Source organism: Papaver somniferum, chromosome 10 (assembly GCF_003573695.1).
Source record: "Papaver somniferum cultivar HN1 chromosome 10, ASM357369v1, whole genome shotgun sequence".
Taxonomy (NCBI): Eukaryota; Viridiplantae; Streptophyta; class Magnoliopsida; order Ranunculales; family Papaveraceae; genus Papaver; species Papaver somniferum.
Window position 1 is genome coordinate 45279344 of NC_039367.1, and position 26824 is coordinate 45306167.

The window sequence follows — 26824 nt, forward strand, 5'->3', positions numbered from 1 at the left end:
AATTTCTCCCTTCAACTTTCCCTCTACTTTGTATCTCCTTCTTTATTTCCTAGTTTCACAAGAAAGACGAAATTTGTCTGTCATTAAGCTGAAGACAAAATTTGTTCTGGTTAAACCAGCTCCCACTTTGTGCTATTCGACTTTTTGTTTTGGGTCCTGTTATCCTATGCACCCACGCATAGGATATGACTTAATTACTAACTATATTTTACATAGGGTTCCGTGGAGTGTATACCGGAATACTAACAAAACAAGTTTGGGTTTCATAAATTAATAGATTCCGTTGTTACCCTTAAGCTAATAAATTTTGTTCTCTGGTATCATTTCATCTTCTTTCTTCGTCTTCTTCTTTTCTTTCGTCTTCTTCATCTTCCTGAAATTTCAGATCCAGAAACAAATTTAAGATTTTTTTTTCCTTTTCCATTTTGAAACTCTTTGATATTTTTTTTTTGTAGGTAAAAATCTGTCTCCGTAAGGATTTAAATGTAGCTTTTCTTATTCAGAAAAATTAATTAATTCTCACTCAATAGCCTCCGTAAAAATCTGCCTCGTAACCATTTAATTTTCTTATTCAGAAAATCTAAAAGAAACCATTTTAACCATTGTAGAGGTTGTAGCAGATTTCATATCCTACATACAATTGGACGTTGTGCCTTTGGTATTCTCTTCTTATTAGAAAACAATGCTTGAATCCAATTCTTTTCAAATTTTGATGGTTAATACAACGGATTTTAAAACAGAGTAACAATTGGAATCGTTTTTTTTTCACCGTCCAACGGAGATGGAACTTTAGAGTATATATAGGGTTAGGAATTTCTAAAGGAACTTAAGATAGCCCCGAAAATCAGGGAATGTAAATATAGATGGGGCTGCAGCCTGCCAGTGTCAAAGAGCTACAGATGGAGATTTTAAGAGAAACAAAATTCCGGTTAGAAAGGGAATAAAATGGAACGATTTTTTGGGGACCATGGTTTTTTGGGACCATGATTTTATTTTGGGTAAAGACATTAGAAGTAAATCTAGGTCACCCCTTATCTAGATATTTATATTAAATCCTAAATTATCCTCCTGATTAATTTTGGGTGATGGTTAGTTAGTGTTAATAATAGTTAGTGTAATGATTAGTGATTAAGTTAAAGATAATTAGCGAGATTAAAAAATCAGATGGTTTTTTTTTTTAAATAAGTAGAATTATTGAGAGAGTAAAGTTAGAAAAGATGAAGAAGGAAAACATGAAAAACGATGGATTTTACCAACCACAATCGGAGAAAGGGTATTTGGGTACCCAGGTAGGCTTCAAACTTAGATAATGGTGGTTGGTGGTGGTGGTAATCGGAGGTGGTGGTGGTAATCGGTGGTTGTTGGTGGTGATAATCGGAGGTGGTGGTGGTGATGATCGGCGGTGGTGGGCGGTGGTGGTGGTGGTGGGAGGAGGTGGTGGTTATATATATAAGTGGTTATTGGGTTGATTTTAAATTAAATTAGGTTAAGGATAGGTTAGTCATTTCAATGCTTTAGGACACCCCTTATAACTATAGAGAAGGTGGCCTAATAAAATCATGATCCTCAAAAAAAAAAACCATGATCCCTAAAAAATCGTTCATAAAATGGGAATAAATATCTAGAGAGAAAAAAAAAAAAGATTTTCAATGCAAGGGCAATAATCGAAAACTATACGTTTATGTAATAAAAATATTAATTAGTAGTAAAGTTTCTCAAACACCAAAGCACAGGGCGGTCATTAACTGCTGCTTAACCTTTGCATGGATGCAGAGGTTAACATTTGCCTTTTGTTTTTTGGTCAGCCTATTCGTCTTTTTAGTCAAACAATAACCAGTCAGAAGTTGATGACAAATGGCATTTAAACATCTCTGTTTCCAAGACAGTAAAACCCATATTCTGGCGCAAAATCGCCCAAATCTTGAACTTTTTAATCTATAGTTATCGAAGAAACCGAAGCAAATTTCTGAATTTAAAAATGGCTGACAACGATTACCGGATTTTACAACATATTTGTTTCTTCTGCAGCTTTAATTTCAACTGGGTTCATTATACTTCTCTTTCAGATTTTGTTGAAACACTTTCAGCATGGATACTTCCTAGAGGATTTCGTTTCAGGGATCCTGAAAACAGTGATGATAGCACATCGGATGAATATTCAGATTCTAGTATCGATGAATCTAGTCTTGAATCAATGACTGGCAAGGTGATAATTTAGTTCAGAATTTGATTATAATCATGATTTGAAAAAACAAAATGATTGAATTTTTATTTGTTGATGGTTAGGGGATAAAACGTCTTTGTTCAGAGCTTGTTGAGCTAAAGAGGGCATCAGATGAAGATTTTCACAGAAATATTTGCTCGAATTATTCGTCATTTGTCCGGTAATGCTTATTAGTTTTGTAATTTTGCACAAATAGTTCGACCTTCCGTTCCAAATTCTTACTGTCATGATTTTGCTACGTGACACTTATACGTGATCTTGTTTGGATTGGGAAGTCAAAACGCGAACATTATTGTACATATATACTTACATTTAGTTATAATTTGTAATTCTATCTGAATACCGTATGTTACATGCAAGTCAGCAGCTCTGATTTGCAACTTACTTCAAACGCGATTAGGTGCAAGTGCGTGCCAGAGAAGTGTCAACAAATCTCCGGCACAGTGTCCCTTTTTTTCCATGTTTCCCGTGCGACAGGTTTCCATATAGTGGAGCTTCCCAATTACTTGGTAGTTTTGATGTTAAGGGAAACTTATACGGTGAAATTTGAGAGTATTCACAACTTATGGTCATTGAAGCATCAAGGTTTCAGATCTCTTTTTTGATGAATAAATTTAGAAACCGGAAACTAGTTGATGTCTGTGGCTTAAAATGTAGTTTTAGTTTCAAATCTTGGCAGTGTTACCAAAATGTGTGGTGTGTTGGACACTGTTTAGCTGATTAGCTCTTTTGATGGACCCAAGTTTTTCTTTCCGAGTGTTTTATTGATAATCGCAAGAGATTACTCATCACATCTTCCTTTCCTCTATGTAATTGCACTCAGAACTAAAATGTTGTTTTAGTTTGTTGGGCATGATAAAACAAACTTTTATTGTCTACTCGTTGTTTAGCTGATTAGCTCTTTTCATAGGTCCAAGTTTTTGTTTCTGAGAGCTTTATTGATAACCGTAAGAGATTACTCATCCCATATTATCTCTCTCTATCTAATGTTTTTTTCCTTCACTTCGTAATTGGACTTCTACCTCTTCCATACAGAATATTCAACGAGGTAGGAACCATGGAAAACGAATTCACTCATCTAAAACAACATGTTTTAACACAAAGGAAACTAGTGAAAAACCTGACAGACGGCATTTACCACAATTTGGTGTCAGAAGAATCAATTATTGAAGAATCCTTATATGAGGAGCACTATCAACCGAGCAACTTAGAGATAACAGAAACACTGGACATACTTTTGTCAGAACATAGACTAGATGAAGCTCTTGGGATTTTGGAAATATGGATTCGGCCTCTAAAGATAATACAGTTGGAAGAGAATCCTCCAATGCAGGTTTTGGCCTCTTATAGTTCTGCAATACTGGAAAGGAAGTCGAGACTTGTGAATCAACTTGCCCTTGTCGCCAGTCATCCAAGAGTAGCTGCGCCAGAATTACAGAAGGCACTTGCCGGACTACAAAGACTCGGTGAAAGTCAGCTTGCAACACATATAATGCTTAAATATTATCATCACCGTCTTCTTAATGGTATAAGTAGTTTGCAGTCTTCGAAAGAATATTTGCACGGGATTTACTTTAAGGAACTCACAAAGTTTGTTTTTTCTGTGATCTCACAAGGAGCAAAGAGTTTTGAAACTATACACGGAGATAAATCACCATATGCTTCAGAATTTATTCAGTGGATGCGTGAAGCACTGGAAGTCTTTGTTATATGTTTTGATAAGTATGTTAAGTCTGATTCTGAAATAAATGGTCGGTTGTCAACGGCAGTAGCAGCTGTAGAAATTTCTTTCTCATTTTGTTCCCTGCTTGAAGCTCAAAGCATAATGTTGCAACCGTGCTTGGTGAAGCTAATGAGACCTTGTATGAACGAAGTTCTAAAGATGCATATTGACCATTGTAAGAAAGTTGTTGGTATTTTCACAGCAACTGATGATTGGGTACTCGGTAAATACCTTATTTCAGGAATTCTGAATAAGAGAGCCTTGCCCATGATAACTGGTCGTGAACTGGAATATTGGATGCTCACCAACAGCGGAAGGAAATTAACATCAATGCTGCAGGTGTGTTTGAATTATTTCTGCAAGTAATATTATAATTTTCCTCGTTTTGACTGCCTTAGTTTTCTTGGTATAATCACACATTAAAAAAAAAAAAACGTTATCGTGCATGTTCTAAAAAGTTCTCTAATTATGTTCAGGGTATCATTAGTGAAGTTTTGCCATTAATCGACCTTCAAATGGAGATCTCAGTTCTCAATGGACTAATGGAACTCTTCAGAGAATATATTGAGACTCTTGTTAAAGTCATCCCTTGTAAAATGAACATACTAGGTGCAGGCAGTTCAAGAGTAATTTTGGCTCAAGCTTTATCCCAACAAGTTTCTGTGTTGGCAAATGCATCAGCACTTGTAGATATTTTCTCAATCACTTTCAAGAGCATATTCATGGACAATCAGAACTTAGGTTTTCAGCCAGAAAATATGGGTAGCCGCGGGAAGGAACTTGATAACTGGATAGTTGTGATTCAACAAATATCAAATCAACTTACCACTCATTTCTGCCAGCAATTTGTGCATAGAGTTATGTCTCCAGATGCTGGATCGAGAGTTTGTGCAGAAACTTATACTGATGGTCAAGAAGACTCTGAGTTAGATCAAGATTTTATGCCCTCTTTTGCATTTCAGGTGTCATGTTCTTCTGTACTCCCCAGTGAAACTATATTTATTGTGTTCAAGATAATCTTTTAAGCTCAATAACAGTTTTCCTTGTTAAACATGTTGCATATGTTTTTGTTTGGCATTCAAATTGCCAAGATTTTTGGAAAGCCATTGAGGATAAATCGACCATCAATGTCCAACAATCTCGAGGTTTCGAGCAGGTAATTAGTTTATCCAGCATTAATGTTTCCTGTCATTGCGGCCGGTAACCACCAAACGAATTTCTCGTCACAAAATTCTCTAACGCTTCTTTCCCATGTAACAGTTTATTGTGGACATGCACTTTCTGGTGGAAATATCAAGGTTTGGAGGGTTCTTTTCTGAAAACATGCTTGATGCTTCTCTGGATCTAATATATCGCATTGAACCAGCATTTGCTTGTGTAGAATGTGATCCTAACAGGTAGTTCAACTTTTCCTGCTAATGTTTAGTGTGAGTTTCTAATTCCACTAATCTGGATTCCCAGATAGCTGACTACAGTTTAATTAGTTCGTCTTGTTATTTCCACCACACCTAACAGGTTGAGTTCTTTTTTTTTTTCATAGGGATGTACTTACAGACGAATGGGCCACAGATATTGCTATGCCGCTATCAAGAAAATATTGGAGTCTGAGATATTAAAGTCTCCATCCGTAGTAGAACCTATAGTGTCTACTTTCTTAGAGGATATTGAGAGTGGGAAGTCAATCGATTCTGTCAGGGAAGATGATTTTAGTTCTATTGAAGATTTTGCAGAGTTGGAAGATGGAATAACAGAGAATTTATCAAAAGGTTTGGCAATAGATGAAGAAATTCAAAAATTAGAAGTTACCATATCCGATGAAGCTATGAGCAGGATACACATGACTGACAAAACTCAGTTGGCACCTTTGGAACCTTCAAGGATTTCTGTAGAGGAAAAGTAGAAGTGTGGGTTTGAGAATTTAAGTGACTCTTATGAAGATGCTAGAAGTTCAATAGAAGATGTTACGGAGGTGGAAAATGAAGTAGTTGGAGTAAATGAAACTGCCCTAATAAACCAAGAGCTTCGGCAATTTGATGGCATAACCCCTGCTCTTGAAGTCGTCATCCAGCTAGAGGTGGCAAAAACAATAAAGTTAGACGAAGCACCATTAAGGACTTTTGAAGAAGATTTTGACGTAAAAGAGTCTTTGAAGTCAAATGTTGTAGAGCAGAGGAAGGAAAAGGATTCTGGATCTTCATTGGAAAAATCTGTGGAGTTCGGCATTGGCGGACTAGCAGTTGAGGTGTTAAAAGCTATCATACTAGATCATCAAATGCATAATTCAGCAGTAGTTATTTCCAAGGAACCCCAAGGTAACAACTGATATGAATATGATGAAGACGAGGATGAGGACCAGAGTTTAACTGGCTGGCTTGGAAGGTTCAAAGAAGACTTTGGGACTGCAAATGCAGCCATTGCAAAGCCAGAGGAGATTGAAAGAAGGCAATTTCCAAATGCTTGTGTAGTTGACGAGGTGTCTGATGAAATAAGGCAAAAGGCAGAGTTCATTGACGAGGAGGCTGGTACTAATAATAACCAATGTAATGATTCTTATACCTCAGTTGATGGGCATGCTGTATAATATTTATGATAATATCTAAAGACCTTGCCAATAACTGTTAAATCTAATAAAATAACGATCTTTTGCCTTTCAGGTAGCGATAACATTCAAAAGTAGTACAAAGTTTCAGGCCATTTTAAATATTTTGACAATTTTGTAATCAAGGATGCGGAACTTGAGTTTCAATTTCACCGTCCTGAATAAAATTCACCTCTCTCCTCTAGAAAAAAAAAACACAGAAGCTTTTCCGCCATGGAAGAGTAAAACTTAGCTAACCTTCGGGGATTAATGGGTCACGAGCAATGAGGAACGGAGCGGAAGGTTTGATAGACATAGATGTGATGAATTTTAGGTCTTTTCTTACTGTTCCTTCTTAATGCTTTTGTCACAGTGTGACATGTAATCACCAGGCTGCTCTAAGTATTTAGTTAGGTGCCTTTAGTATTTTCCGTTGTTAGTTATTGGTGAGTTTGTGTCCGTTAGATAGGCGACACATGTTGTCCATCCATTGTGTGTTTAGTAGGGTTAATCATTGGTATTTAATCTATAAGAAAACCCTATGTTCGATCTATCCGAAGCTTAATGAAAACAATGACTATTTGGCATTTGCACAGATTTTAGGTCTGGATCTTCGATTTAGAAGGTGTTAATCACCAATTATCCATTTTTTATTCAATTTGCTAGATTATCTGTTGTTAATTCACAACAATTGGTATTCAGAACTGTTCGAATCCACCAATTTTTTTCTTCCAATGACTCTTAAAGCTGTCGAAGAAGAGGTAGCTCACTTAAAAGCTTCTCAATCTCAGCTTCAAACAGATTTCAATACCCTATCCTCATAACTCACTACTAAGTTTGATTCACTAGCAACAAATCTTAACAGCACATTACAAGAGAACAATCGAAATCTGGTGAGATTATTCAGTCGACCTAACAATAATCAACGTCAACCACATACTGAAGATGCTTCTGGATCTCATGGTCATGATATAGAGGAACAGAGTTTTGCTCATCATCGTCAATACATCCCTCCTAACCGCTTCCCAAAGCTCGATTTTCCCAGATTTGATGGTGCAAATCCTCGTGGTTGGATACAAAAAGCTGATAGATACTTTCTATTACATGACATTGAAGAACACAAAAAGATGGATATAGCTACAATCTACCTTGAGGGTAAGGCTGAAAAGTGGTTTTTAAATTTTCAAGTTAATAGGCATCGAATTACTTGGATTGATTTAGCTAAGACCATCTGTGCTAGATTTGAAAACCCTGTGGATGAAAATTTTGTGGGCAGTTTTAATAAACTAGTCCAAACCACCACAGTGGATGATTATTATGAAGAATTTGAATCTCTGAAAGCATTGATGCTTGATATGAACCCATCTCTCACTGAAACATATTTTTTTATGAGTTTTCTTAGTGGCCTCAAAGATGAAATAGGGAAGTCTGTCTCAATGTTTCATCCACAAACTTTGGCTGATGCTTTCAATTTAGCTAGATTACAATAAAAAAAACTACAATTGACTAGTACAACTTCTAAGCCATTCCCTAAATCCTTCTCACCAAATTTTTCATCTACCAGACACTACTCTTCTGCACCATTGTCACCCAAACCAATTCTTACATCACCTAAGTCTCTTCCAACAACCCCAAAATCCTTCTTCCAACCTCCACCAAAGCCCAATCCTCAAAACCTCATTGTCAAAAGACTCTCTCAAGAGGAAATGGACAAGACAAGAGCTCAAGGGTTGTGCTATAATTGTGATACTGTCTACACACCGGGCCATTTATGTAAAGGGAGACAAAAAGTATACATGCTGCATATGAACACTGATGCACCTCAAGACACTGAAGAGGAGGAAGATGTATATGAGGAAGCACAAGAATCTCCAATGCAATATGATGTTGATATTTCTCTGCATGCACTAACAAGCAATGCAACTGGAGAGACAATTAGAATTCCTGGTCTAATAAACAATAAGAAGGTTTCTATACTCATTGATACTGGTAGCACCACTAACTTTATTGCTTCTGCTTTGGCCAACTCATTGAACTGCAACATTGAAGCAACCAAACCAACGATGGTCACTGTGGCTAATGGGGACAGAATAGTCAGCACTGGCATTTGTTCTAACTTACAATGGAGTATGCAGGGGCATCAGTTTAAGGAAAACTTGAGAACTCTACTACTAGGAGGCTGTGACATTGTCCTTGGTGCAGATTGGCTCAAGACTTTGGGTAATGTAGTGTTTAACTTTTTAAAGCTCTTTGTGTATTTGAAGCTCAACAATCAGAAAATTACTTTACAAGGTATTGTTCCGAAAGCCTCTTTACTTCAAATAAGTAGTGCATCCATTACAAATTTTTTTCTACTACTTCACATGGATTGGTGGGTACTTTGTCTTCTATTTCTTCTTCTCCTACACCACCAACACTTGATATCCTACTTCCTTTACTCACTGAATTTCAAGATATCTTTCAGGAACCTACTGAGTTACCTCCAAAGAGAAATTTAGACCAGACAATTCCTCTTCAACCAAATTGAACACCTGTTAATCTCAGAGCTTACAAATGTCCCTATATTCAAAAAGATGCAGTAGAACAGATAGTGAGAGATATGCTCCATTATGGTATTATTCAGCCAAGTCATGGTCCATTTGCATCTCCAATCCTTTTGGTCAAAAAGAAAGATAACATTTGGAGGTTTTGTGTACACTATAGGAAGCTAAATAGCATCACCATCAAAGATAAATTTCCAATTACTATTGTAGATGAATTATTGGATGAGCTGTGTGGATATGCTATTTTCTCCAAGATAGATCTCAGGGTTGGCTATCATCAAATCAGAATTCATGACTTTGACATCTTCAAAACAACATTTAGAACTCATCAGGGTCACTATGAGTTTAAAGTGATGCCATTTGGCCTTACAAATGCACCTGCAACATTTTAGGCTTTAATGAATGATATTTTTCAAGCCATTCTTGAGGAAATTTGTCTTAGTTTTCTTTGATGATATCCTTATTTACAGCCATAACATGGAGGAACACTTGGAACACCTAAAGATTGTCTTCTCCTTACTCATACAACACCAATTATTTTCCAAGATTGTGTGTTTAGTAGGGTTAGTAGGGTTAATCATTGGTTAGTAGGGTATAGTAGGGTTTAGTAGGGTTAATCATTGGTATTTAATCTATAAGAAAACCCTATGTTCGATCAATTTGAAACTTAATGAAACAATAACTATTTGGCTGCGCACATTTGCACAGATTTAGGTCTGGATCTTCGATTCAGAAGGTGTTAATCACCAATTATCCATTATTTTATTCAATTTGCTAGATTATATGTTGTTAATTCACAACAGCTTTAAGTGTTTTCTCTCTTTAATCCGGATGAAAGTATGATGTGGTTATCATTAACACAGGTAATTCTTAGATTCGGTATTGTGAGTTCTTTTTGAGTTTTTCTTCTTCAGGTTGTTGAGGGTATTGTTGTTATAGATACATCAACAACGGGGGATGTGAGATTTTCCTTCTTATCTTTTTCTTTTTAATCCTGTTTTGTTCTAGCCATGCTTAGAAGTCTTAAGCTCTCCTCACTTTTTTCTCCTCTCTAGGTTGTTGTTGGTGTTGTTGTAGAAAATGCAACACCAACAAGGGTTTTGAAGTTTGGATGTTTTCCCCAATTTGTGTTTACGATTATGAAAATTTTTTGACCTTAGTATTCTGATATGTGCCTAAAATTATAAGCTCGTTTATTGTTCCCCAATAATAATTGGGTCTGTGGTTTTGTGTCCTTTTAAATTGTCTCTGCAAACCAATGTTAGTTGGTTTTTGTTCACTTATTGTTTATTGGTGCCTTATACTTGTTTGATAAAAGTCCCGAAAAAGTTGGTTAATGGTGCCTTATACTTGTTTGATAAGAGTCCTGGCAAAGTTGGTTAATGGTACTCCTGATTTCTTTTGGTGTTTAGTTCTGATCTTTGCTGCCGAAGTTAATTTGAAATTCAAATTTGGGTTGGGTTCTTCTTTGTATCCTAGTTTTAGTTCGTACTCTTTCTTTTTGGGTGTCTATTATGGCCTAATTTTAAATTAACCTTTTATCAAAAAAATATTGTTCGTTATCTTAAAATCTTCTAAATATGTTTTTGAACACTATTGTTTTTTCCTTTTGATTCCTTTAATCGGGATCCAAGAAAAGCTGGTAATCTTTCGTATTGAATCTTTTTTCAAGTGTAAGTCCACTTGCTCTTTTATTTTAATTAAAAAAGAAAAAATCTATCTCCGTTTGTGGAGGTTCATTATCAAGTATACGTGCACTTTGTTTTAAAAGGTAAACCTTTAAATGTTTATCTTAGTTTTGTTAAAAATAAGGCATTTGTTAAATGTCTTTTATGTAAGGTCTGTGGGTTAATCTAAAATTGTGGTACATTATTAGATTGAATCGATTTAGTTTGGATAATATATCCAAAAATAAATTAATGGTTTTTTGTTCTTACAACTATTGTATGTAGGAGTGATAGCAGTGTCCTTGAGCCCTAAAACTTGTAGGGAAACTGAACCTGCTAAAGAATTCTAAGGTACCTCAAGAAAGTTTGGGTGTATGAAATGTTCATGTTTCTTGTTCTGGAAATTTTGGTTGTTTTAAACTTTTGAAGGTTATTTGCGTTTATGATCTTTTGATGTCTCTGTGCTAGTGGTTTCATGTATTATCAGAGTGCTCTTTGTCTTCAGATCTTTGGGAAGGTTTCTTGTGCTTGTTGGTTAGGATTATTTATATTTTCTTCTTTGGGATAAGTTAATATAAATGCTTCTGGATTTGATTGATTGATCTTATTTTAGGCGTTAGATGGTGATAAATTCTTTTCTTCTGTTTTGATATTAAAAGCTGAGTCATTTTTAGTTAGAATTAAATCATCACATTTGTTGCTCTGTTGGACATAACCTCTAAAACTCGGCTCCTCTGACCCAATTAAACCCAAAGGTAAGCTGTTATCACCCTACTTTCTCTCTCAATATTCCCTGACGTTTTTAAAACCCCTAGTAATCTTATAATCTTATGAGCTGAGTTTTTACAGTTTTCAGTAATCTGCTTTTATTTCTCCTGCCTATGCATCTTATATTTCCTACATACTTCTGTGGACTGAGATTGTACATAGGCTCAGGTTATGTGATTATACTCCGTGCCTTGTTTCTGTGGAATTACCTTACTGCTTTTCTATTGATTTGGGCCATGAAAATTCTAGCATGGAACACACAAGGGTGTGGTCAGAAAAAACACAACAACATTTACATTCTTTACTTGATTTAGAAAAACCTGACATTCTTTTTCTTTCTGAAACCAAGTCTCAGAGGAGCTTGATGAAAAAAAATCCAAATCATTTCCCAAACACCCACATTGTAGATCCAGATGGAATAGCTGGAGGTCTAGCAATTGCTTGGGTGGATGGTTTTCACTTTGAAGTGGTTCAGTGGAACCTTAACATGATCAATATCATTGTTAAAAATAGCTTCAATTCTAAAGAATGGCTCCTAACCTGATTTTATGGTTCACCTAAACATGATAATAAATTAGAAATTATGAGCTATCTAGAAGACATAGCACATAGAGTAACTTAAATACAATGCCATGGCTTGTAATAGGATATCTTAACATAATTTTCAATAGTGAAGAAAAACAAGGAGGTCTCCCTTTTGATAGGAAAAAAGTAGAGCCAATACTAAACTTAATACAGAGGACATGTTTAGAAGACTTAGGCTTCACTGGAAATATATTCACTTGGAGTAATAAAAGGGATGAAATTGCAAATATTAAACAAAGGTTAAATAGGGCTATAACAAATGCAGAATGGAATGATGAATTCCAACAAGCATCTTTGCAAAATTTGGTAGCAATTGGCTCAGATCATGGGACAATATGTCTCACTTTAAATCCTTCACACTCGATCCTAGTTCCAACTTTCAAGTTCTATGACACTTGGCTTAACAAGACTTTTCTTTTCCTCATTCCAAAAACAAAAAACCCCAAGTCCCCTACCTATAGGACTGTGTAACACTCTATACAAAATAATAGCTAAACTGATGACAAATAGATTCAAAAAATCTTTAGAAAACATAATATCACCTCTACAATCGGCTTTTCTTTCATCTAGCAGATTTCAGACAACATTATTGTTGCACATGAAATTGTTCATTCTATGAAAAAACAAAAAGAAAATAGGTAACATAGGTCTAAAGATTGACATGTCCAAGGCCTTTGATAGGGTAAATTGGAATTTTCTCATAAAAACATTAAGAGCTTTTGGCTTCTCAGAAGATTGGTGCACTTTAATTCACCAATGCATCTCAACAACCCCAATAGCTGTTCTACTAAATGGGAACCCTTGTAATGAGTTTGAACCCACTAGGGGCATAAGACAATGGGATCATTTGTCCCCTTATCTGTTCAATCTGTGTATGTAAGTATTCTCTAGATTGGTTAACTACTTAGAAACTCAAAAAAAAGTTCAGGGTATTAAACTAACTCCTAAAGCCAGACCAATATCACATCTTTTCTTTGCAGATGATCTACTTTGTTTACAAAAGCAGACCTTATCAGTTGTAATAACTTACTAAAATCTATACAAATATTTAGTAAAGCTTCAGGCCAAGTTATTAACTTTACAAAATCTGGACTTTTTTCAGTAAGAAAGTCCATAACAAACACCAGGGCATAATCTGTAGGTTAATGAAAATAAAAAAGATCAATATGAAAGACACACACTTAGGAATCCCTCTGTTCATTGACAGATCAAAACTCAAGGCTTTCTATAACATAATAGAAAAATGGAACATAGAATAAAGATTTATTTAGGAAAAATACTGTCCCAGCCTAGTAAAATAGTTCTAAATAAATTCGTGCTATCTAGCATGCCCATTTTTAGCATGAGATGTTTTGTCTTACCAAAAAAGATAACTAAAAGGATCAATGATATTCAAAGAGACTTTTGGTGGGGAAAACACAGAAATTCTAAAGGAATCTACATAAAAGCTTTTGACTTCCTATGTAGACCTATAGAACAGGGAGGCCTAGGTTTTAAAGAAGCAAATAAAGTTAACCAGGCCATGATCAGTAGAATAGCATGGAGATTAGTTAGTCATCCTAATGATTTATGGGCTCAAATTTTAAAAGGAAAATATTTCAAAAAAACTGGAGCTTTACTATCCAAGAAGAAATCAAATGCTTCTTGGATAGGAACTGTATTCTACAAGGCATAGCACACATAAAGCAATACAATATATGGGAGGTAGGATATGGTTCATCCATCAACATTTGGGAAGATAAATGGATTCCTTCCAGAACTGACACTCTGGCAAACACTGTCCAAAGGACAAACACCCAAATACCACTTGTATCTGAGCTAATTAACTCAGACACAAAGAAGTGGAACATTCAATTACTCAACTCTATCTTTGATAACTCTATAGTGCAGGAAATTCTTAATATCAACCTATTTACTATAAGAACTGGTCACCTGAGAAAAGACAAATTAAGATGGACACTAACCAGAAATGGGGAATTTTCTGTCAAGTCTTTATATGCCAAACTTCTCAATCCTTCCATTGTGGTTTCTCATGAAAAAAAGAGATTCTGGAAAGGTTTATGGAGTATGGATACATCTCAGAGAATAAAACTGTTCATATGGAAATTCTTGCAAGATACATTACCAACTAAAAAAAAGATTAAATCAGCTATAAATGAAGACAACAATTGTGTTTTCTGTCATTCAGATAAGGAATCTACTTATCATTTGTTTTTCGAATGTGCATATGCAAGAGATGTTTGGAATCTATCTCCAATGCCATCACAGGGAGTACATCTTATCTCTAACAGTAAATATTTCTTAGACCACTACAATGAATGGAAAACATGAAATCTACAATCTATATCTATAGCATTGGCTGCAACTAAGTGTTGGTTTATATGGAAAGAAAGGTGCCTTAGAGTTTTTGAAAACAAAAATAGAATACCAGAACAATTAACAATAGATATTACTAGACATTTTGCTTATTGGCACCCAGAAAATAGGAAACAGATCAAAGCAATCAGTAGTAAGCAAAGGATCCTAAATATCAACTGGAATTTGCTCTCTACAAATACAAAAAAGATTAACTGTGATGCTTCATGGTTGTCTGAAATTACTAATGCTAGTTTTGGTTTCATATTGCGTGATTGGACATGAACTTTCCAAGCAGCAGCAATGGGGAATTGCAGGACCTTCTCATCAGAAGAGGCAGAAGCTGTAGCTCTTATCAGAGCTACCCAATGAGTTGTTACAAACAACATATTTGGTGATTGAAGGGGACAACCAGGCACCAAAAAATCAACAGTCCAATGGCAATGCATATCTATTTTAGAAGAAGTAAAGTTATTAGCAGAGCAACTAGGTTCTTTTTTAGGTTTTCAATATGTAGACATGAGAGCAAACAGGGTGGCAGACTTGTTAGCAAAGAAGGGAAGAAGCACAAACATTACAACTTTTTGGAATGATCAGTCTCCTAGTTTTTTAATTCCTTCCATTGCTTTTGACACTATCAAAGCATATGAACTTTGTAACGCAAATGACAATATTTCTGTAAGTTTTCAAGTCGATGTTAATTCTAGAAATTCAGCCATTGGAAGAGCTACTCAACAAGAGTTGGTCTCTGAAGAGACTGAATCCGCAGATTAACGGAAGCCAGTAATCTAAGTCTTATTTTCAAAAAAAAAAAAAAGGATGCGGAACTTTAATATGGATTAGAAAAAGGAACCGAATTTGTACAATTCCATTGTAGGCTTCGGCAAATATTTGTCCTGACAAACCTTGTCTATACCAAAACATACAAGGAACTATAAAAAAAGGCATTACTAGGAAAACACCTTACTAATTATACGAAATAGGCATAAGACAGTTTTTTTGTTTTGATGCGGCATAAGGAAGTTCTTGAAAACACCTAAGAAGTATTCAGTCATGTAGGAAGAGCAAAAAGGGGCAGCGCGGTAAACACAATTCAATGACAGACACAACGCCTTGTCAAATACTAAGAATAACCACAAACATATCCTAGTCAGGAACCAAACATCGGAAGCAACCCAAAATAACTAAAATTGCTTCCCATCCACAGTATACATCTAAAACACTCATCGACCCAGCGAGCATCTATTGTTGGTTTTCTCTGCGCCTAACGTATCGGGTTATGTCATTGTATCTGGGTATATTCTGAGCTCTCTGGGGCAATGTCTCCACCCTCCTCTGTCTCTCAGGTGACCTTTGAACTATCTCTCCATTTACAAACAGTTCAGCTTCAAAATAGAAAACCATAGAGCAACCCACAATGTTAAATGCTTCATCTTGATTCAATCAACAAATAGAAGGAAAAAGAGCTAATAAGTGAACACAGTTCGGACTCTCATTCTCCTTGCACATTACAAGTTTGCATGTTATTTTGAAATGCTTAGAGCCACAGGTTCCCTGGGCCATATAGAAATACAAATATATGAACTGAAGAAGTATAACATCACTAACGTGTAAGACACAAATTAACCCTAGTCATATCTGGATTTGTTTTAACGAGAAGTAGCGAGCTTCAGATTGCATCTCACTCAGATGTCAGATTTGCACATGGTCAACAGTTCCAAACAAAGATAACAGATGCAGAAGGCAGCCCTCGAAGTATTTACATGGCAGAAAGGCGAGATAGATGAAAAAACAAAAAACAAGATTTTCCTTAGGGTGTAAATCAAAGCTTACCTCCATAGTCCTTATTCTCAGCGTCCACATAAGAATTTGGAAGCACAAATAGAACACTTGGCAAACCTGTAGATAATAAAAGCAAGCAAGCCCAATTAAAGAAAAATCCATAGCAATTCATAATTGCAAACCCCAATTACAACAAAAATAGAATGTTAAATAGACCAACCTACGAGCTTATTTGAGGTCTCTTCGTCAATCTCACATCCGAAACCAAAATACCTTTCACACGAAACATTGTATATTTTTCTCTTTGCTTCTTCCTCACTGTATTCATAATGCCAAAGATTTAATAGGTAAGCAAACAAAATAAAAAAAGAAACTATAAAAGCTACTAAGCTAGTGATGACCAATACAAGGTAAACACATACAAATTAAAGAGATAAATCTCAAGAAAATTAAAGAAGTTCAAGAAACCGAATTATGTAATCACACAGATTTCTCGGAATACTGTCTTCAGTAGATAATATTGACAGAATTAGTAGATTATATTGACAGAATTAGCATATAACTAAAGACAAATCATATTTATATGTGGAAATTTATATCAGACATGCCCCTCAAGCAGCACTTAATCTAAATATTCAAAAAGGAACAACTGTAACAATCTACACTTTTAGTGCTTTGGGTTTTTCATCATAAAAATACAACAAAGAAATAATACACAACCGCAAAACCATGAAATGTTACTACCTCAATTTCTAAATAATAGGCTGGTTTCACATGTATACCTAATCCAGCCTATTATTTGGAAACGGAGGGAGTAGAAGACACTGTAGGCAACCGCGAAAGAAACCAACAATAACAGGATAAACACAAACCTAAACCTAAAACCCATCAGCCCAAATTACAAAATGGTTTATTCTTTAGATAGTACCTTTCAAGAAGCCTTAAACCCTAGTCAAAATGCAGGCAGGCACAGATAAAGTGACAAAAACTTATCCACTACAGAAAACCCAAAATCTCCAAATTAAACATCATGCTCAGAGTTGCATAAACCCTAATTGGAAATACACACACACACACAAACTCTAATTTAGAAAAAAAAAAACGAACAATTCGATTTACGAGTTTATTTGAACTTTTACCTTCCCAGAACCTTAGCTAGGGTTTGAACATAACAATCAATCAACACCTTCACCACCAGGATTATCCATAACAATAAGCCAATGTTCATAATCACAACCAGGAAACAATGGTGCCATTTCAGTAGGAGGACGATCACTGTAATTGGACCCAAAATTCATAGGTGAATATGAATCAGAACCAGACCGATTAACTCTACATCGTATAGTATTCAAAAGAGATGCACAAGGTGTAAGTACTTGAACAACATGAAATAAAAGAACCAAATGTTGTCTTTTAGGTCTAATGAAACCAGGAAGTGGTGGGGATTGATCTATCGATGAGAAATATGATGATGAAAAAAGACGACTTGGGAGAGTTGTGGAAGTGGGTTTTGTGATTATAGCTCTTGCTAATGCTGCAACCATCGTTGGGCGAAGGTTAGAGAATTTCTTCAGAGGAGACCGAGAGAGGATGGATACAGTAGAACTAGAAAAGGGTTTTGGAAATGATGATATTTATCTTCTTTTTATTCTTTTCTATTTTCATTTTATTAATTCATGTTTGGAGTTCCTGAAACATTTTGGGCCCAACCAATTAGCGCCCACCACTTTAAATGATTGTAAGCCCATCAAGGGATACATTTTTAGGATTGAGCAATCGAGATTTTAATTGGAGAGGCGAGAGAGGAAAGAGAAGCTCTGAAAATCGGCGACAAAGACTGAGTTGACTCAATATTCTTCTCTATACCGATGAATTGAATCTGTTCAATTTCTCTTCGTTTAACATCTTCAATTCATGTCTTCATCATCTCTTATTTAACTGATTTATTCTTTCATGACTTAATCGTTAATTGTAATCTTAATTTGAGTTCTTATCTTTAGCCTCTTTTTTTCTAAATCGGTTATATTCTTATTTTCAGTTGTCTTTAGGTTTGCTAGTCCTTTCTTTTTATGAAACTCGATTTGTCTAATATTTATCTATATATCAAATCTCTAGTTTTTAATTTCCTTTTCTAATATCTTCTTTGTTATGTGAAATCTTAATTTTTAATCTCCAATTTTTCTATAAAAATGTTTAGGTTTACCTCAGTAATCATTAACATTTGTTGTTTCTTTTTCTGCTTTTCAGGGAAAGAATGGTTGGAGATAATGCTCGATTTAGGCCTTTGTCAGGTCAGTTACTCAATTCTGAGATAAGTGGAAAAGCTACAGTATCCCCGGTCTACTTATTTCAATATCGGGGAAATTACCTCAAACGCAAGTAAGGAATTGAATAATATATTTAGAAACAATTACTTGCAGACATACTCCAAGCATGATGAAAAGAGTGCAAGCATTTCTGTCAGTATAATTCCTAAAAGAAATCTTGCGTATAGAAACTCATAGGATTATGTCATACACTGTTTATATGTCAGTAATTTTATATCTTGCAACTTCGGTTACATCGATTCCTCTCTATAAGTGGCGGTACAATTCAAAAGCACTAAATCACTATTTGCATGCACCAATAGAACTTATAAAAAGCTGACTGATATTCAATTCATTCATGATACTCTTAAAACAAAAAAAAACTCAAAGTTGCTCTCAAAAACCTTTCTTCTGCAATCCATCAAAATCTCTATTTCTGGTACTTACAAATTTCACAAAAAATATCTGATGTTCCCACTGATAACTATGTAGCTCATCTTACTAGTCTCTTAGAAGATCAGGATAATCCTCTTTCTGATTCTTTTAGATACTATGTGGAATTTCTAAGGTTTACTACTATACAAATTGAGCAAAGAAAATTCCCTAGAGTAGTAGTCAAACTTTTTAAGGAAATAAAAAAGAAGGATGATCCAAGAGGTTTAAGAGTGGGAGAATTAGCTTATGATTTGAACATGGCTTGGTCACCAACTGGCGGATTCATAATAAAGAAAACAACCGATCCTGGAGTGTTTATAATAAAGTTTTCTAATGCTGGAGATTTTGCTGCTGCGATTTACTCTATTCCAAATAGAGTTCATGGAAAGCTTCTAATTATGTGTTGGTAGAGCAGTGATACAAAATTAGAAGAGGTGGATATTAATGCTCAAGACTACTGGATCAAGTTTAATCTCAAGAGTGATTTAGTTGAAAAGGGATATGTGGCAGAAATGGTGGCTAACAAAGTTAGAAGAATTCTCAATCTCATGGTTCCTCTCAACTCAGATGGAGAATATAAAGCACATGTATTGGTTGACATAAGTAAATCCCTTGTTCATCAAGTTAAGATAATTATAATTGACGGGTCAGATAGAGAGACAATTAAGATGAAGATTTTCTTTCTAGAGATACCTCATGGAACATGCAGAGACTGTTGGCATGTAGATGTTGATCACTCAGAAAGAGAAGTGTAGAGCAAGATATATTGATTACCAGAAAAACTTTCCAAAAAATTTCATTTATGAAGAGGAGAAAGTAAATCAGTTAATGTTGGCAACACTTCACAAGAAAAAGTTCAAGGAAATGAAAAAGTGGAACTTCTTACTAATGCATCAGCAAGTCTCAGAATTTATGATAGTGAAATAGACATAGTGGACTATCTGAATAGAGAAAGTAAAGGGAGAAGAATGAATGTTGAGGAAATACCGAAGAAAATAGTGGGGGAAAAGTGAATAATTTTATGGAGGGTGAAAACAACAAAAAAAGTTAAATCAGTAGGAGTCATTGGAGATAGAAGAACAGTGACAACAGAGGATTTAATGAAAGCCTTAAAAGGAAAGTCGGTTATTGAGTCAGAGGAAAAAAAGGCAAATACAAGAATTAACTTTAAAGAAGAAAAGCAAAAGAAAAACAGTCAGAATGGTTCAGAATGCTAAGCCAATATTTCGTCATGGGTAGAAGAAACAATATACTTATAAATGATAATGAAGAAAATAAAAATATGGAAGTTGTTAATGATAATTGGATTGAAGTGGAACTAAAGGAAAACATTACACCAATCATTGTGGCAGAGGAAGTTCTACAAGACAACACAAAAGAGGTTTCAGGAGACAAGCAAGAAAAAATAATTGGGGAAGTTCTGGCAAATATCTCTGAAGCTACTGAAATGAATGAAAAAGAAGTAGAAGAATTTGCTTGCACTGAAAAGGAAAATACAATTGATTGGTCTATGTTTTTACCTAAAAGTAGATGGAAGGAAACTGACTCCGACATGGCCAAAGCTGGAAATAGCCCTGACTATCTTTCTCCAGTTGAGCATACTGAGGTAATTGTTTATTATTCCATACTCCTCTTTGCTTATTATTACATTTACTACACCTGCATGCTATGTAAAAACCTGATTTCAAATCTAGACAAGGAAATTATCTTAAGTGTTAAATGCCTCTATAACATCCTTGCATACAAATAATACTTTTTCTAAACAATATGAATATTCTTCTCGGTTTCTCTCTTAATTTTTTTACTCAAAACCTTCATCATTTTTTTTTTACTTCTGGTTCTTTACATGGGTATGAATATTAGGAATCATGAGTTTAACTTCAAGTCTTTATGCTAGTATTTCAGAGTGAAAAAAATAACTCTGAGAAATGACATGACATATTGTGTTTACACCAAAAATATACTGCATGGCAGACTATATAAGTGGTTATGTTTTTGCTTTAAATATCTATTCATCTTCATTAATGGTTTATATTCAGCTATTTTTCCCTTACAATGTAATATGTTATTTAGATATATCATTTCAGAAGAAAATACTAGGGGGCATGAGTTTAAGGTTCTGTCTTGGAATTTACAGGGTATTAGGTCACAACTTAAACAAGATCATCTAAATCATTTAAATAAATCTCATAACTTAGATGTCATTTTCTTGTCTGAAATTAAAGTAGGTTTATCTATGGTTGAAAAAGTTTTTAGAAGAATGAAATTAAAGGATTGGTTCATCATGCCTTCAATTGGTAGATCAGGAGGTTTTGCCATTGCCTGGAATCAAGGAGTTTCTGCTAAACTTATAGCTCTTAAACATAATATCTTTCATTTTCAAATAATTAAAGATAATTTTTGTATGTTTATTTATTTTATCTATGATGCTTTAAATAACAATGTTAGAAATGAACAGTGGAGTCTCATCAATAGTATAAGTGAACTAGAATCTCCCTGGGCCATTATTGGTGATATGGATTTCATATTGCATAAAGATGAAAAACAAGGTGGTAATAATCCTTCTACTAGTAGTTTTTCTTATGTTTATCATTGCATCCAGTCTTTAGGTTTAGTTGATCTAAATTTTATTGGCCTTCCCTTTACTTGGACTAACAGAAGAACAGGGACAGAATATATACAAGAAAGAATAGATGGAGTTTTTATTTGTTAACCACAAATGGCTAGAACTGTTTCCAAAATCGAATAATAGACATCTTACTAGAATTGCCTCAGACCATGCACTGATTTTTTTTAGAGAAAATTCCTCTTAAGGACAAAGGTTTTAAACCTTACGGATATATGATAGATATATGAGTGTTGGATAGAACATAAAAATTACAATAGTGTTATAAATAAGTCAGTTTCGCAAAGAAGAGAAAAACAAAATAATCTTCTGAAAACCCTTAAAAATATGGAATATAACCTTAGATCTTGGAATAAATCTGATTTTGGTAACATTTTTAAGAACATCTGTACAATATTAGAAAGCATTGAAGAAGAAAACAAAAAACTTTTCAGTGTAGAAACGAAACACAATATAAAACAACTTCAAAATGAGCTTAGATATATTAGACTCGGCATGTAAAATAAAAGTGTGTCAATGAAAACGATAATAATACTCAGTTCTTTCACCAACAGGCCTCTGATAGAAAAATATTTAATAGTATTCATGCCCTTAGGGATAATACATGATTATGGATAGAAGGTCAAGAGCAATTAAGTTCATTTTTAACCAGCCACTTTAAAAATATAGCTCAATCTAGTGGAAAGGATATTAACCCTATTTTTTAGGAAATTCTAAAGCCTACGGTTAGTATGGTAGATAACATAAAATTATGTGAAATTCCAAGTGAACTGGAAATTAGAGATGCTCTTTTCATGATGAATGCTTGGGGTGCTTCTGTCCCTGATGGGTTCCCTCCAAGATTCTATCAGCAGCATTGGGACATTCTAAAAAATGATATTGTTTCTTGGGTTCAGAAAATTTTCAAAGAAAAAATTTTAATTCAAAAATAAGTCAAACGTTTATATCTTTGATACCTAAAGATTAAAAGTCCAAAAAACCCAAGTGATTTTAGACCTATTAGCTTGAGTAGTGCCCTGTATAAGATTACATCAAAAACTAACTTAATATCTCAGAATCAATCTGCATTTATTCCAAAGAGACAAATTACAGATAACATTGTAGTGGCTCATGAAATTTTGCACACTGTGAAAACTAGTAAAAGAAAAAATGGTTATATGACTCTAAAATTAGACCTATCTAAGGCCTTTCATAAGATTGAATGGGATTTCATTTTACTAGTTTTTAAACAATTTGTCTTTTTAGATGATTTCCGTGATCTTATCCTTAATTGTATTTCTTCGGTTTCTTACTCTGTGTTAGTAAATGGTTCTCCAGGGGAATCCTTTTCCCCCTCAAGAGGGATCAGACAAGGGGATCCTATGTCTCCCTATATCTTTATTATTTGCATGGAAGCTTTATCTAAACTCCTTCTTCATGCTGAAATGAATGGTAAAATTACTGGGATTAAGGTTATTAAAGATTTTCCTTCAGTGTCACATCTTTTCTTTACTGACGACTCTTTTTTGTTTACTTCTGCTAGTATAGTACAAGATAGAAATCTCCTTTATGTGTTAGATACTTTTAGTGATTCTCCGGGACAGGTCATAAACTATCAAAAATCGGGTGTTTACTTTAGCAAAAAAGTGGAGAATAAACACTGTAAACTTTTAGCCAGAATCCTTAGAGTAGGAAGAATAACTAAGAATGATACTTATTTAGGAACTCTTCTATTTTTTAACAGAGCTAGAAGTTTTAATTATCAAAATATGTTGGATAAGGTTTAAAGTAGAATCCAAGGATAGAAGGCTAAATTTTTATCTCAAGATGGTAGAAATACTCTAATCAGCTCTGTTACTAGTGCTATGCATATGTACCAAATGATGTGCTTTCTTATTCCTAAAAAAAACCTTAGACAAGCTTGATGCTTTGCAAAGAGATTTTTGGTGGCAAAAAAATAAATAAAGGTATATATCTTAAGGATTGGAATTCAATGTGTATTAGTAAAGCTAATGGTGGCCTAGGTATTAAAAACCCGTACAAGTTCAATTTAGCTTTGTTAACCAGGTTGGCTTGGCGCCTTTTAGAAAATCCTGATAAGATGTGGTGTATTATTCTTAAACATAAGTACTTTCCTAAGAATGATCCTTTGTTTTATGAAAAGAAAAAGGTTAAATCTTGGGTTTGGAGCAGTATCTGTAAAGGTCTAGATATAATTAGAGAAAATCATTATTGGGAATTGGGAAATGGTAGAAACATTCAGGTCTGGACAAATAAATGGCTTCCTAATGGTAAAAGCCCAAAGCCTAAAAATAATAATAATTTCCAAGTAGTCAGCTAAGTCTCTGATATAATTGATAACAATGGTAATTGGAATCATAATCTAATCAATAATTTGTTTGATGAAAGTGATGTTAAGGAAATTAATTTGCTTGAACCCTGTAATGATGATGAAAAAGAGGAAAGGAGGAGATGGATTGGTACCAAAGATTGTTATGTCTCAGTGAAATCTGCATACAACTACCACTACAAGAAAATCTATCTATTGCTACACTATATATTGCCACACCTTCAATATAGGTGTTGCAAAAGCAAATTTCTAGCTACAGTACTTTTTAGCTGCAGCTAAATGCTATAATTTACTGCTGCAAAATGAAACTTTTTCCACACAACTGTAGCAACAATATGAAAAGAGTGTGGCAAAAAGCATAATCTCTTGCTGCAGCAATAAAGATTAGGTGATGCAATAGACTTCTTGTTACATAGATTATCGCGAAACTAGTAGGGGTTTATGCCATAACCATTGGGTGCTGCAATAAGTTAAGTTTCTTGTAGTGTACTTATGTAATAGAAACCATAATAACCAGAGTATTGAATTGTTTGGTATATGGAAGCTAAATATTATGCCTAGAGTTAAGACATTTCTTTGGAAAGCTCTTCCAGTTAGGGAGAGTATGGGTAGATATACACCTATTGACATAAACTGCCCTTTATGCAATTGCAATACTAGAGAAAAAATTGATCATCTATTTACTAGTTGTGTCTTCTCTGAAGCTGTTTGGAGGGGACTTTCCTTTTCCAATACTTATTATGCTGCTGCCAATCAAAATTTTAAAGAATGGTGTCTGCTGTGGTTGAAGGATAATATGAATAGAGGTCACATTGCTTATGTCTTAGGTACCTTTGGAAATTCAGGTGTAGGGTTGTTTTTGATAATGTTAAGGATAGCCATATAGATCTTATTGAGTTTATTAGAAGGGACCTTCCTAACTACACCAAAAACAAGAACTACATTCATGTTAAAAACAACTGTACTAGTAAATGTGATGATCTTCATCCTAACTGTTCTTATGGAAATAATAATGTTCTGCATGATAAGTATTATATCTATTTTGATGCAGCTTTCCGGAGTAAAACAAATAACTTTGCTTACGGCATTGTGAAAACAAATAATCTTGGTCACATTATGGACATTGCAGGAGGTATAAGTTGGTGCTCAAGCTCCAAGGAAGCCGAGTCCAGAGCCTGTAAAGAAGCCGCCAAATGGATGCAGGGATACAACGATGAAAGAATAGTTTTTCTTAATGATAACAAGAATGTTATTAGCAGTATGAAGAAGAAAGATGATTTTGATGTTGGATGGGGGTCTAAAGCTATTCTGATGCAAGCTTTAAATTTCGATCAATTTTTTGCTAGTTCTTCTTTCTCCTACATTAAAAGAACTTGTAGTAGTTATCTAGATTATTGAATAGGTACACAGATCTTAATATAAATTATATATATTGGGATAAATATGTAAAATATTTGGGGTTTTATAAATTATGTAACCCTAATGTATCTTTTCTTCTTTAGTTTAATATAACTTTCTTTTATCAAAATAAAATTGAGATTTTATTTCAACAGAACTATGGGTGAGCATGGTCCGACTCCATGCTACGGTGTTTAAGATTGCTAATTGGATTAATTAAACCAAGTCTTTGGGGATAGACCACAAGGCATTGGAGGTGTGATAACTATTTATCTATCTATACAAAAATAAAGATATGAACCGTGGATTCAAACCATGAAGGCCAAGATATAAACAACACTAAGTTCACTTGCTACAAGGAATCTTCAATTTTTCCTGGATACAAATGGGTCATGAATGAATTTAATGAAGGTAGTAGATGGCTTGTGGGAAATGGAAGTATTTCAGTATGGAGAGATAAACGGGTGAAGGAATATGCTCTTATTGAAAGACATCAATCTGATGAATATGATTTACAAAACAAAGAGTTAAAGGTGTGTGGCTTAATTGTGAATGGTGAATGGAAAATTTCAGAGGAAATGGTTCACTTTTTTTTGAAGAAAATGACTTACCAGCTATATGGAATGACAGGGATAGAAGAATATGGACAACAGATTTATCTGGAAAATTCACAATTGCAAATGTTGTACAACATATAAGGAAGAATTATCCAGTATTATCTTGGACTAAATATTTGTGGAGTGCCTGTATTCACCCATATACATCTTGTAATTTGTGGAAAGTGTTCAGAGGTGTATGTGCAGCTGGAGAAAATGTCAGGAAAAAAGTCTTTAATAATGTGTCCAAGTGCTACTTGTGTGGTAATGGTCAAGATAATATGGAGCACATCTTATGGGAATGCATCTTCAGTGATGGGATTTGGCATTAGCTTGGAGGTATGTTCAAATTTTCTACTCCTTCCAATTTTGATGAAGTGATTGAATTTGTAAGAAATAAGAGTTCTGCTGTCAGGGAGATATATGTACCTCTTTCACTTTAATCGTTGAACTGTGGCTGACTAGAAATTAGAAAATGTATGAAGGGGTAACTCCTAATGCTGAAAATCTTAAACATAAAATCTTGAATTTCACAAAGGAATGTGGAATAATAATTAAGGGTGTTATGAAGAACCGTGTTTATGATTTAAATATTATGATGAGTTTTGATATTAGGGGTAAAGCTTCTGTGGTTAAGGAAGTGTTTTCAAGTTGTCTAATATAAATCAAGTCTTAATTTGTTGTGATGGAGATGCAAAAGGCAATCCAGGAATTGCTGGATTTGGTTTTGGAAGCAGAAACAATGAAGGATATTTCCTTGGTGCAGTTGCTGGTGGATTAGGTATAGCTAAAATTATGTTGCAGAAGTTATGGCTCTGGTAACTGCTGCTGAATGCGCAGTAAGAATGAAATTCATGGATGTATGCTTCAGCTTAGACTCCAACGCAGTGTTAGTGGCTTTTACAAGTG

General features: G+C 34.5%; 2 protein-coding genes across 3 annotated transcripts; one reads left to right on the forward strand and one right to left on the reverse strand.

Moving 5' to 3' along the window:
• The first annotated feature begins 1861 nt into the window (after positions 1-1861).
• Positions 1862-6563, forward strand: LOC113319580 (exocyst complex component EXO84B-like). 2 transcript variants are annotated; one of them, XM_026567833.1, is made up of 8 exons: positions 1862-2206; positions 2287-2384; positions 3260-3750; positions 3841-4286; positions 4424-4909; positions 5039-5103; positions 5208-5344; positions 5488-6563. In XM_026567833.1, exons 1-7 carry the CDS (start codon positions 1979-1981, stop codon positions 5293-5295), a joined length of 1902 nt encoding a protein of 633 aa, XP_026423618.1. In that variant the 5' UTR covers positions 1862-1978; the 3' UTR covers positions 5296-5344; positions 5488-6563. The 2 variants fall into 2 exon arrangements, with proteins under 2 accessions (XP_026423618.1, XP_026423617.1); XM_026567832.1 differs by having other exon boundaries at positions 3260-4286.
• Positions 6564-17400: 10837 nt separating this feature from the next.
• Positions 17401-17769, reverse strand: LOC113315583 (multiple organellar RNA editing factor 6, mitochondrial-like). The gene has a single exon (XM_026563845.1). The coding sequence runs from the start codon at positions 17767-17769 to the stop codon at positions 17401-17403; it is 369 nt and encodes a 122-aa protein (XP_026419630.1).
• Between the last annotated feature and the right edge of the window lie 9055 nt (positions 17770-26824).